At 46.9% G+C, this 13,275-nt stretch overlaps 1 protein-coding gene across 1 annotated transcript in view; it reads right to left on the bottom strand.

Annotated features, from left to right (window-relative positions):
• Positions 1-13,275, bottom strand: part of LOC126336989 (uncharacterized) — a 112,034-nt gene that overhangs the window by 53,059 nt on the left and 45,700 nt on the right. Inside the window, exon 3 of the mRNA XM_050001230.1 lies at positions 503-770. Coding sequence (XP_049857187.1) covers positions 503-770 — 268 coding nt within the window. The remainder of the gene's footprint in view (positions 1-502; positions 771-13,275) is intronic.

The following is a 13,275-nucleotide window of genomic DNA, read 5'->3' as shown; positions in this document are numbered from 1 at the left end:
GCTAGAGAAAAAATGGTTCAAATGGCCCTGAGCACTATGCGACTTAACTTCTGCGACTTAACTAACCTAAGGACATCACACACATCCATGCCCAAGGCAGGATTTGAACCTGCGGCCGTAGCGCTCGGCTTCAGACTGCAGCGCCTAGAACCGCACGGCCACTCCGGTCGGCCAAGCTAGAGAATTATCGTTCTTTGTAGTTTTTTTTTTTTTTTTTTTTTTTGCGTGGCGCTCACTTCGTGAGATATTTGGCCGGGTCACGATCAATGGACCACCCTGCATTTCTAATTTTTACCAAAATAATCCTGCATCATTTTTTATTCTTAAGTTTTATATTATGACTAACCAAACAATTAGAAAGTAATTCATAGGTAGTTAATATGTAATTTCTTTCTTAAAGAGAGTTTGCCTAGTATCTCTAAGTGAACCATACAGCGTTACAACTTGGAGACGTTCACGTCGGTAGTTAGTGCTGTGATTCATTATGATAAGACTCTCTTACCTGTGGCGTCGGACAGATTGTCGAAGTGCGAGCGGCTGCTCTTGTTGGACCTATCCGTAGTGGCCTCCACGTTGTCGTCGCCTCCGATCGCCACCTCTGCAGCGGTCGGACTGTGAGCGCCGCCACTGCCGCTGACCGTTGCTGAATCCTGGGACTGCTCCTCCTCCTGCTTCTTCTTCTTCTTCTTCTTGTCGCCCTTACTTTTGCCTTCAGTACTGTCCGACTTCTGCTTCTTTTTCTTCTTCTTTCTGAACAGTCGCCTCATTACCTTCAAATAAACAGAAAAGTAGTACTCCATTGGTATATTGTATAAGATTGGTATATAACTTCAGAGTGTTCTAAGTAATTCATATATTTAGTGAAAAGAAAACGAGCATAGGAGGTATAAAGGGATAAGAGGAGACACACTTATTACAGCAGTTATAAAGGGATTTCTGGGATAGCTGGGCGTGGGCGGTGATTTTCTGTCACAGATGGATGCAGGTGCGGCAGTGAAGACAGTTCGTAGATAAAAGTACTTGTCTATTTCTTTTAAAAAAATGTAGTGTGACTAGGGCCTCCCGTCGCGTACACCGTTCGCCAGGTGCAAGTCTTTCGATTTGACGCCACTTCGGCTACTTGCGCGTCGATGGGAGTGATGATGATGAGGACATCACATCACCCAGTCCCTGAGAGGAGAAAATCTCCGACCCAGCCGGAAATGGAACCCGGGCCCTCATAATGGACATTCTGTCACACTAACCACTGAGCTACCGGGCGCGGACTCTATTACTGTTTTCATAGAGCCATTGGACTCTGAAGCTGCCGGCATCCATGGTAAGCCAAGTTAATACACCTATTATGTTGGAGTATAATGACTTTTCTGGAGACTAGAAATCTACTCTGTAGGAATCAGCATGGGTTTCGAAAAAGACAATCGTGTGAAACCCAGCTTGCGCTATTCGTCCACGAGACTCAGAGGGCCATAGACATGGGTTCACAGGTAGATGCCGTGTTTCTTGACTTCCGCAAGGCGTTCGATACAGTTCCCCACAGTCGTTTAATGAACAGAGTAAGAGCATATTGGCTATCAGACCAATTGTGTGATTGGATTGAGACGTTCCTAGATAAGAGAACGCAGCATGTCATTCACAATGGAGAGAAGTCTTCCGAAGTAAGAGTGATTTCAGGTGTGCCGCAGGGGAGTGTCGTAGGATCGTTGCTATTCACAATATACATAAATGATCTTGTGAATGACTTCGGAAGTTCACTGAGGCTTTTTGCGGATGATGCTGTGGTATATCGAGAGGTTGTAACAATGGAAAATTGTACTGAAATGCAAGAGGATCTGCAGCGAATTGACGCATGGTGCAGGGAATGGCAATTGAATCTCAATGTAGACAACTGTAATGTGCTGCGAATACATAGAAAGATAGATCCCTTACCATTTAGCTACAAAATAGCAGGTCAGCAATTGGAATCAGTTAATTCCATAAATTATCTGGGAGTACGCATTAGGAGTGATTTAGAATGGATTGATCATTTAAAGTTGATCGTCGGTAAAGCAGATGCCAGACTGAGATTCACTGGAAGAATCCTAAGGAAATGCAATCCGAAAACAAAGGAAGTAGGTTACAGTACGCTTGTTCGCCCACTGCTTGAATACTGTTCAGCAGTGTGGGATCCGTACCAGATAGGGTTGATAGAAGAGATAGAGAAGATCCAATGGAGAGCAGCGCGCTTCGTTACAGGATCATTTAGTAATCGCGAAAGCGTTACGGAGATGACAGATAAACTCCAGTGGAAGACTCTGCAAGAGAGACGCTCAGTAGCTCGGTGCGGGCTTTTGTTGAAGTTTCGTGAACATACCTTCACCGAGAAGTCAAGCAATATACACTCCTGGAAATGGAAAAAAGAACACATTGACACCGGTGTGTCAGACTCACCACACTTGCTCCGGACACTGCGAGAGGGCTGTACAAGCAATGATCACACGCACGGCACAGCGGACACACCAGGAACCGCTGTGTTGGCCGTCGAAGGGCGCTAGCTGCGCAGCATTTGTGCACCGCCGCCGTCAGTGTCAGCCAGTTTGCCGTGGCATACGGAGCTCCATCGCAGTCTTTAACACTGGTAGCATGCCGCGACAGCGTGGACGTGAACCGTATGTGCAGTTGACGGACTTTGAGCGAGGGCGTATAGTGGGCATGCGGGATGTCGGGTGGACGTACCGCCGAATTGCTCAACACGTGGTTCGTGAGGTCTCCACAGTACATCGATGTTGTCGCCAATGGTCGGCGGAAGGTGCACGTGCCCGTCGACCTGGGACCGGACCGCAGCGACTCACGGATGCACGCCAAGACCGTAGGATCCTACGCAGTGCCGTAGGGGACCGCACCGCCACTTCCCAGCAAATTAGGGACACTGTTGCTCCTGGGGTATCGGCGAGGACCATTCGCAACCGTCTCCATGAAGCTGGGCTACGGTCCCGCACACCGTTAGGCCGTCTTCCGCTCACGCCCCAACATCGTGCAGCCCGTCTCCAGTGGTGTCGCGACAGGCGTGAATGGAGGGACGAATGGAGACGTGTCGTCTTCAGCGATGAGAGTCACTTCTGCCTTGGTGCCAATGATGGTCGTATGCGTGTTTGGCGCCGTGCAGGTGAGCGCCACAATCAGGACTGCATACGACCGAGGCACACAGGGCCAACACCCGGCATCATGGTGTGGGGAGCGATCTCCTACACTGGCCGTACACCTCTGGTGATCGTCGAGGGTACACTGAATAGTGCACGGTACATCCAAACCGTCATCGAACGCATCGTTCTACCATTCCCAGACCGGCAAGGGAACTTGCTGTTCCAACAGGACAATGCACGTCCGCATGTATCCCGTGCCACCCAACGTGCTCTAGAAGGTGTAAGTCAACTACCCTGGCTAGCAAGATCTCCGGATCTGTCCCTCATTGAGCATGTTTGGGACTGTATGAAGCGTCGTCTCATGCTGTCTGCACGTCCAGCACGAACGCTGGTCCAACTGAGGCGCCAGGTGGAAATGGCATTGCAAGCTGTTCCACAGGACTACATCCAGCATCTCTACGATTGTCTCCATGGGAGAATAGCAGCCTGCATTGCTGCGAAAGGTGGATATACACTGTACTAGTGCCGACATTGTGCATGCTCTGTTGCCTGTGTCTATGTGCCTGGGGTTCTGTCAGTGTGATCATGTGATGTATCTGACCCCAGGAATGTGTCAATAAAGTTTCCCCTTCCTGGGACAATGAATTCACGGTGTTCTTATTTCAATTTCCAGGAGTGTATTTCTCCCTCCTACGTATATCTCGCGAAGAGACTATGAGGATAAAATCAGAGAGATTAGAGACAACACAGAGGCACACCGACAATCCTTCTTTCAACTAATAATACGAGACTGGAATAGAAGGGAGAACCGATAGAGGTAGTCAAGATACCCTCCGCCACACACCGCCAGGTGGCTTGCGGAGTATGGATGTAGATGTAGATGTTGATGTAGATGTAGATGTAGATGTAATACACGTAACGGCGTGTCCACCACAGTGTTGGTGCGAGATAGCGGTGAGTGTGCACCTGCAGTGCAACTGCCATGTCGTGGCAAGGCTCGTGGTTCCTGGCGCGTGACGCTGCACCCTGGTGTAGCTGGTCTGCTGTGAATATATCACGCTGTGGTCTATGGCATGGACAGTCCTCTGCTGATACCTCAGCAGGGGTTGTGGTGGCTGGATCCCCCACGTTGCAGTTATGTGGAGGCAGCAAAGTGCTGAGCTGCCCATTCCTTCGGATGCTGAAGTGGCGCACAGAGGTTTGATCATGGTGACGGTAGAGATGATGGGCTCCTTTATACTGCATTTAGCATCACAGGCTCCACGTCACACTGCTGTCCAGCAGCTTGGCTACGGTGGACGGTTCAGGAAGGGTTTAAATTTAGATCTTAAAAGCGGTGGCTCGTTTTTATTTTTTGTCTAACCCTGCAATGCAAAACAGAGGCCACTACTTCCACCACATCAAGTGGATTTCATGCTCACGTACTCACACTGAACCGTGAACACTTCTCAGTTTATCAATAGGGAATAGTTGAACATGATTACTACTGTTATCGGTGCCATGCGTGCAATGGTCGTGCCAGGAGCGCGATATTGAATCTTTATACTACCGTTAGTGGCACGAGACCTGCACGACCTCATAGCAACCGTTATTATTCCGCATTATTCTGTTACACTAGGGGTGAGTTCACGTAAGGAAAGAGAGAGAATGTAGGATTAACGGACTCATTTATTAAACAGTTGAGGATCGAACAATAATACAACCAAATGGCGGTGGGGAGAAGAAAGATTCGAGTTCAGCTGCCTGCCCCAACGTACGTTCATAACACGCCACGATAGCAGGAGGAAAGGAATTTTAGTAACGATCGCCGTATTATCGAATATAATCCCATTTAGTAAAGGAAGGGGTTGCAGGCGCTCAACGACCAACACCAGGAATTCGCCAAAGTCTAAGAAGATGCTACTGTGCGTAAATCGCTCGGTAGCCTCCCGTACTAAAGCAATAAAACCCGCAAGACGCGAAACTATTCGACCTCTCAGGTTCCCTCTGGGACGCAGGGCGCGAATCTACAGTGCACGTCAGCGCTCATGCTTACCGAACTTCATCTCCTGGAAGCGGCACCTCCCGTCTCCGGCACGATCACACTAGAACTGAAGACTGCCCATTTGTCCACCACACATCCGCGGAGGGCGGTTGGCGCCCGCCCGCGATAAACGGACGCGAACCTGAACTGGTCAGTCATAGGGCCGGAATTTCACAGGCAGGCGACTTCGTGACGTTAAAATTGAGCAGAAATAGCGTTTACTAGGTTGGTAAGGCAGGTTGGGAACTGAGAACAAGAGAAACTTTGGCCACTACTGAATGTTCAAACGACACAACGTGCTACCCTGGCGATCGGAAAAGGGATGGGAAACAGGAAGCCATCATGGCTGCTAGCAAGACTGCTGCCAACGCGCATAAATAAAGAAAATCAGTGTGAGACAAGCTGTAATAATCGTAAAATAAATCAGGCAACCCATAGAAATTATTAATATTAGCTGGATTATTACTATACCGAGTACCAGAATGCTGGGATTAGAAATATGAAATAAGAGCACTGAATGGTGAATGAAGTGCACGTCTTTCAGTCTCGTGGCTGATTTTGCAGCAATGATCACATTTCAAACGTTCAAATATGTGTGAAATCTTATGGGACTTAACTGTTAAGGTCATCAGTCCCTAAGCTTACACACTACTTAACGCCTCCGCCGGGACCAGCCGCACAGTCCATGACTGCAGCGCCCTTGACCGCTCGGGTAATCCCGCGCGGCTGATCACATTTCTGTGACATGTGAAAATGTTCTGGAACAGAGGCAGTGATGAAAGCGGCTATCACATGTGGCAGTCAGTCAGCTCGTAGAAGCTTCCTGAGGGCTGACGACAAGGCATTGGCACGTGAAAGTCTGTCGGTGTAGGAATTGTGACTAATGTTCTTGAATTGTGATGAGTAGTTACGGGTATCGACTGCAGTGGCAAATACCCGTTTCCTGATGTGCTGTTCTTGACTCCATGCACTACTACAGATCATCCCATTAATATTTCTTTCTCCTAAAAAAACTCAAGTCTCTGGATTTCTGTTGAAAGCTGGCTGAAACATAAGCACTCTTTTATTTGCAACTATTAACACTTTGTATCCCCTTTTTCACTCACTGTATCTTCAACACTATTTATACTTCTTTCTCGATCTCACTCGCACTTGGTTTATACATGGAGTTTTCGTTCACTATTGATTCTGTCCAATGTCTGACTGTTTCTTGTTGGTGCTATTATTACAGATTTGAACCCGAAGGTAGAAACTTTTAGCTTGAACTGGTAGAAAGCAGTACCTACTACAACTTAAATCATGCGTGTCACTGAAGTTGAGGTTTCTATAGTTATGAGTTTGCAATGATGTTCGGAACAATATCTATTTAAGCAGTCTATAAGGTATGCCATCCAAAATCCGATCCAAGCAGGACCGCATATTTGGGTCTGGAGTGTTATTGAAGTACGTCAGTTCGTCTGTACGCAGTATCTCCAAGGGCAGGTTTCGTATGTAAATTGGTGCGGGTGAAATTTATGGGGGGGGGGGGGGGGCGGCCGAGGGCGGGGGGAGGTTCCAGTGATGCTGCTGGATAATCGAATAGTAGGTCTGTAACATTAACATTTGGTGTCATTGATCGATAACCCTTGACTCTGTAGCTCTATGCACTGCGTGTCACTGCAACGTCCCCTCTCATAACAAGTGAACATAATAACCGTTGGGCTTGCCACGGAGTATAACCAATGCACTCTATCTCTTGGTAATATTTTTGTTTTGTCTGTGACTATCTCTTTAGGGAATTCTACCAAAGATTTCGGGGAGCAGAATAACGTGAAGTCACCCGGTGTGTGCCTGTAGGAGAGATGGTGCTCGTCCTTGTTCGGCAGTGAAGAATCCCTGTATGGAGAGCAGTGAGAGAGGATTTCTGTCTAATACTACCCTTTTCTTATAGAAATAAACTGGCTTAGAAAAAAGTCTTAACCCATACTTCTAAATTCCCATGACTAATTGGTACATATATACATGCCCGCCCGGTTGGCCGTGCGGTCTAACGCACGGCCTTCCGGGCGGGAAGGAGCGCCGGTCACCGGCAAGAATCCACCCGGCAGATTTGTGTCGAGGTCCGGTGAGCCGGCCAGTCTGTGGATGGTTTTTAGGCGGTTGAAATCTGCCTCGGCGAATGCGCGCCTGTTCCCCTTATTCCGCCTCAGTTGCACTATGTCGGCGATTGCTGCGCAAACTAGTTCTCCACGTACGCGTACATCACCATTACTCTATCACGCAAACATAGGGGTTACACTCTTCTGGTGTGGGACGTTCCCTGGGGGGTCCACCGGGGGCCAAACCGCACAATGAGCCTGGGTTCGGTGTGGGGCGGCGGAGGGCTGAAGTGGACTGCGGTAGTCGTCGTGGGGTTGCGGACCGCTGCGGCTGCGGCGGGGACGGAGCCTCTCCGTCGTTTCTAGGTCCCCGGTTAACATAACATAACATACATACACACTCACACGAAATAACAACCTTTCTGCTGTTGAAGCCTGTTGAGTATAAAAATTTATAGGTATGATGTTATCTAGCTGTTACAACACGTCGGCCGTAGTGGCCGTGCGGTTCTAGGCGCTACAGTCTGGAATCGAGCGACCGCTACGGTCGCAGGTTCGAATCCTGCCTCGGGCATGGATATGTGTGATGTCCTTAGGTTAGTTAGGTTTAATTAGTTCTAAGGTCTAGGCGACTGATGACCTCAGAAGTTAAGTCGCATAGTGCTCTGAGCCATTTTTTGTTACAACACCGCTATCACATTACTAGTTGCGGAGGTTTAAAAATTAACTGCTAAGATGGGTGACTGTTGGGATATCTTGCCGCATACACCACAGAAGAACGAACTGCACTCTTCTTACACTCTCCATACACCATGACATTGTTAATGCCGATGAACATTGTTCCATTTAAAAAAGTGTTTGTTGGCACAAAAAATACACTTTTTAAGTATTATTACAATCTGTTTACTGGCTAGCGACATACGCTCTTGACTACCAATCCATTCTGTGAAAATTGCATCTCAATGGCACTTTCCTTTTATCCAATACTTGCGCTGCAAATTTTAGGTGACTCACGCTGTATGCAGGCATAACACTAAAAATAACACAAAATTCACAACCGTTTGTAGGCGTGTTTCTACATCTGAAAGATGATGTCTATTCGCATTTTCCGCCAGTTGCTGAAGAATAGCGTTAGTGGCGCCACTACGAGGATGCAAATCAGGTTTGCTTTAAGTACATGCTGTAGCGGTCAGTTACCCTTCAGGCTGGACGTGGTGAGTTGATGTTAGTCAAAAACGCCTTTAAGGCAATAGAGATGCCATTGGCAGCAGCTCACTGAGTTACGAAGTCGTGTAACAGGGCTGTAGGAAGCTGAAAGTCCCTTCTGCAATATTGCAGAAATACTTGGCCGTAATGTAGTCACTGTGGTCACGAGAATGTACAGTTACAAGAGGACTGGGCTACAGACGGCCACATGGCACTACCGACAGAGAAGACCACCGTGTTTGGCATATGGCTCTGGTGCAACGCTCCACATCTGGAACAGCAATCTGAGCGGCAGTTGGCACAACGAACTGTTACAAACCGGTTACTTCGAGGAAAGCTCCGAGACAGAGACCCTGTAATGTGCATTCAACTGACTCCGTATCATCGCCATTTCCGACTTCAGTGGTGCCAAGCGACAGCTTACTGGAGGGGATACTAAAGGACTGTTATCTTTTCTGATAAAAGTCGATTCGGTCTCGGTGCCAGTAATGGCCGTATGTTGGTTAGAAGGAGGCCAGTTGAGGGTCTGCAACCGACCTGCTTGGATGCCAAACACACTAGATCTACAACTGAAATTCTACATCTACATCTACTTACATACTCCGCAATCCACCATACGGAGCGTGGCGGAGGGTACCTCGTACCACAACTAGCATCTTCTATCCCTGTTCCACTCCCAAACAGAACGAGGGAAAAATGGCTGCCTATATGCCTCTGTACGAGCCTTAATCTTTCTTATCTTATCTTTGTGGTCTTTCCACGAAATGTAAGTTGGCGGCAGTAAAATTGTACTGCAGTCTGCCTCAAATGCTGGTTCTCTAAATTTCCTCAATAGCGATTCACGAAAAGAACGCCTCTTTTCCTCTAGAGACTCCCACCCAAGTTCCTGAAGCATTTCTGTAACTCTCGAGTGATGATCCAAACCTACCAGTAACAAATCTAGCAGCCCGCCTCTGAATTGCTTCTATGTCCTCCCTCAATCCGACCTGATATAGATCACAAACGCTCGAGCAGTACTCAAGAATAGGTCGTATTAGTGTTTTATAAGCGGTCTCCTTTACAGATGAACCACATCTTCCCAAAATTCTACCAATGAACCGGATGTGACTATCCGTCTTCCCCACAACTACCATTACATGCTTGTCCCACTTCATATCGCTCTGCAATGTTACGCCCAAATATTTAAACGACGTGACTGTGGCAAGCGCTACATTACTAATGGAGTTTTCAAACATTACAGGATTTTTTTTCCTATTTATCTGCATTAATTTACATTTATCTATATTTAGAGTTAGCTGCCTCTCTTTACGCCAATGACAAATCCTGTCCAACTGATCCTGTATGCTCCTACAGTCACTCAACGACGACAGCTTCCCGTTCACCACAGCATCATCAGCAAACAGCCGTACATTGCTATCCGCCCTATCCAAAAGATCATTTATGTCGATAGAAAACAGCAGCGGACCTACCACACATCCCTGGGGCACTCTAGATGATATCTTCACTCAAGTGGCGACAGAGGTTTGAAAGCCAGTTACGGTTGAGTCGGCTGGATCTTCGATTCAGCGTTCAACCAAAAGAGGGAATACGTCACAGTGTTTCCCTGCTCCTTGACAATGATAGCTGGTCGGGAAGTGGTTTAAATGTGACAGATCCTGGCTGACTTCATGGAAATGATAGCATTTATGTCACACTCGAAAATGTTCTGAAACAGAGGCAATGACCAAAGCGGCTATTGTCATATGGAAGTTGATCAGTTCGTAGAAGAATCCTGATGGCTGACCCCAGGGCATTCGCAAGTGGACATCTGATGATATGGGAATATATCACTAGGCCATCGCACATATAACAGGACATGGTCAGCGTCAGTCCGACCCGCTTCCAGGGCCACTTGGTTTATCCATGGCAACACCGTTATTTTCCTCATTAGCACCAAAAAAACAGTGCTGCCGCTGCAGTGTTAACTACACTAATACAGCCCAGTTTTTCGGTTACTTTGAACTTACAATAATCTTGCTTCCGTATTTCCAACTTTTAATTAAGTAAATTTTTTTCCTTGTCAAAAAATCAAATGGCCCTGAGTACTATGGGACTGAACTGCTATGGTCATCAGTCCCCTAGAACTTAGAGCTACTTAAACCTAACTAACCTAAGGACATCAAACACATCCATGCCCGAGGCAGGATTCGAACCTGCGACCGTAGCAGTCGCACGGTTCCGGACTGCGCGCCTAGAACCGCGATACCACCGCGGCCGGCTTTTGCTTGTCATGTGGGGACTTTGTCTTTAACTGCTAATTTACATTACTCTAATCAATTGGTAATACTGACGTTAGAATGCGCTTGCAACACGCACTGCATTTAGTCACCTTGAAATAACCTCAATCACGGTGCTGATTCGTCTCCACAGCTACTTGCAGCTATATTGTCTGTAGCTGTTCTCACACCTGCAGACGCGCAGCCTGTGTCAGAGGATTCACGCAGAGAACCTATGTTCTGAATCACAGACCATCTGGAAATTTCGAATAGTCAAAGATTATGATCTAAATCCCAGTAGACAGTGAGTGCAGCAGAGCTGAAGCACAGATTCGAATAATTGAAGGATTGCAAGGCAAACGACTACGACTTATTCAAACGAATGATCGCGGAATTTGCTTTAAGCGATTTATGGAAACTAGGGAAAATCTTTACCTGGGTGGCCGAAATAGGATTTTAACTACTGCCTTCCCAAATGCACCAACTCGTCGTGTTACGAAAATTTAATAATAAGATCTACAAGAAAATTCCGGAGAATTTACAGTCTAATCATGTTATGGCATTGCATCAGGTTTTCTTTTTCCCAGTGAAAGGTCATGTTGCATAGATTAACACGATCTCTGTGGATGCATTTGTGTCGCAGTCACTCAAATTTCCATTCATATGGATTAATGCTCATGGCTATAGTAAATGTAATATTCCCAAGATGTTGCAGCCATCTTCATCCCGTCGTCGTTTTGATCCAGCAGTGGATGCAAAATGAACGTACATTGCTGTTTCGCGAAGACATACAGAAGATCATCAGTCCCATATCCACCTGCTTAAACAGTCTCCTTGGAGCCATAACCTATTGAATATAGTCCCATACGGGAGAAAGCATACCGGAAAGTGTATTCATTGTCTCATTCGCAATTGAAATTAAATAATTAATTAAAAGTACAGAATGCCCGAGTAAACCCTAAAATTTTTTCTAGAGGAACAATTTAATTCAAATAAACTTTTACACTGTGATAGAATATGCTTATAATGTGGAAGAAGAGACCGTAATTCAATGAAATTATTGCCGTTCGAAATCACTGCCCTCCATATCCAAGCAGAGTTCGTATTCTCCTCGTTGCACCTGAACACACGCTGCAACATGGCTGGCGTAATTGCAAACCCCGCTGCCGAAATGCGCTCACTCAGCTGTTGCAAATCCATAACCTTCACCTCGTATGCCTGACTCTTGATGTGACGCCATGGAAAGAAGTTTACGGGCATTAGATCACCTGAGCTTGCAACCCAGAACCATAGGACTCGGGCCATCCAGTGTCCTCGGAACTTCTCGCTGAGGTAATGACACACAATGTGCCTAAAGTATGGTGGCGGGGCGCCGGCCTGTTGAAAAACCACCTAATCCAGTATGTTATAGCTGGCCGGAGTGGCCGAGCGGTTCTAGGCGCTACAGTCCGGAACCGCGCGACCGCTACGGTCGCAGTTTCGAATCCTGCCTCGGGCATGGATATGTGTGATGTCCTAGGTAAGTCTCATAGTGCTCAGAGCCAGTATGTTACTGGCAAACAATTGGGGCTGAGAGAATTGCTCGATCGCGTTGACGTGATTGCTGCCTCAGTAAAAAAAGAGCGGACCGTAAATGCGCTGTTCAGTGAGGCACAGCCACACTTTTACCTTTGCAGTGCTACGTTCCCATTCTACGGTGATATATGGTTGTTCAGCATCCCATATCCTGCTGTTGTGGCGATTGGCGAGGCCAGAAGCACGACAGGTAGAGTCAACACCGAACAAGACGTGTGCTAACAAATGTTCATTGCTTACTGCCTCAGTTAAGTAGTAACACATGGTCATGCGTGCTGCATGGTTCTCAGGTTCAAGACTACGGAGAACCGAGATGTGATAAGGGTTTTTCTTCAGTACGAAGAGCAAAGATTGCCACGTAATTGACATAAGGATGACGTGTTCCAGCTGAGGCGACATGTTAACGCTTCTGGTCTCTGGTCGATAGCTTGTCGTGTGGTCTCCACAGCTTCCTACGGCGTTCCTCGTCGCAAATATTCCCTCTTCGCTGGAACTTGTCGACTAAATCTGTAATAATTGTCTGCCATGGAGCTTCTGTACGGCAGCGTCGGCGGAAAGGTTCGTGAACCTTAACAAAGGGAGTTCGACTGATTCATCAACCGACAAGTCTGATTCTGAGATCAACATCTTTTTAGATAATCTGCAATACAGAAACTAAAATTGGACGATGTCCAGAAATGATTAGAGGCTTCCAGGTGCCCTGTAGATGTAGATGTACTTGGTGCGGTTCCATGAAAAACTGTGTCGCACAGAACACTGAATATCCAGAGAAAGACCAACATCACCAACTCTTATGGTTGGAACAAGCGTTTTTGAGATGGTAATTAAAAATTCGCGAAAACTCTTCGTGTTTTATTAGAATTACAATGAGAGCTGCACACGACAATTTAGACCTGCCACGATTTACGCAGCAAACACAGGTAGACAGAAAGGACAGAAGTAGCTGACACTAGACGCACAACCCCTCCTGGTGGAGATGGTGTCTTACTGGAACTACTCGTGAAATTAAGTTGATAAAG

The sequence above is a fragment of the Schistocerca gregaria genome, chromosome 1 (genome assembly GCF_023897955.1).
Source record: "Schistocerca gregaria isolate iqSchGreg1 chromosome 1, iqSchGreg1.2, whole genome shotgun sequence".
NCBI lineage: Eukaryota > Metazoa > Arthropoda > Insecta > Orthoptera > Acrididae > Schistocerca > Schistocerca gregaria.
The sequence above is the reverse complement of the archived record's forward strand: the minus strand, read 5'-3'. Positions and strand labels throughout refer to the sequence as shown.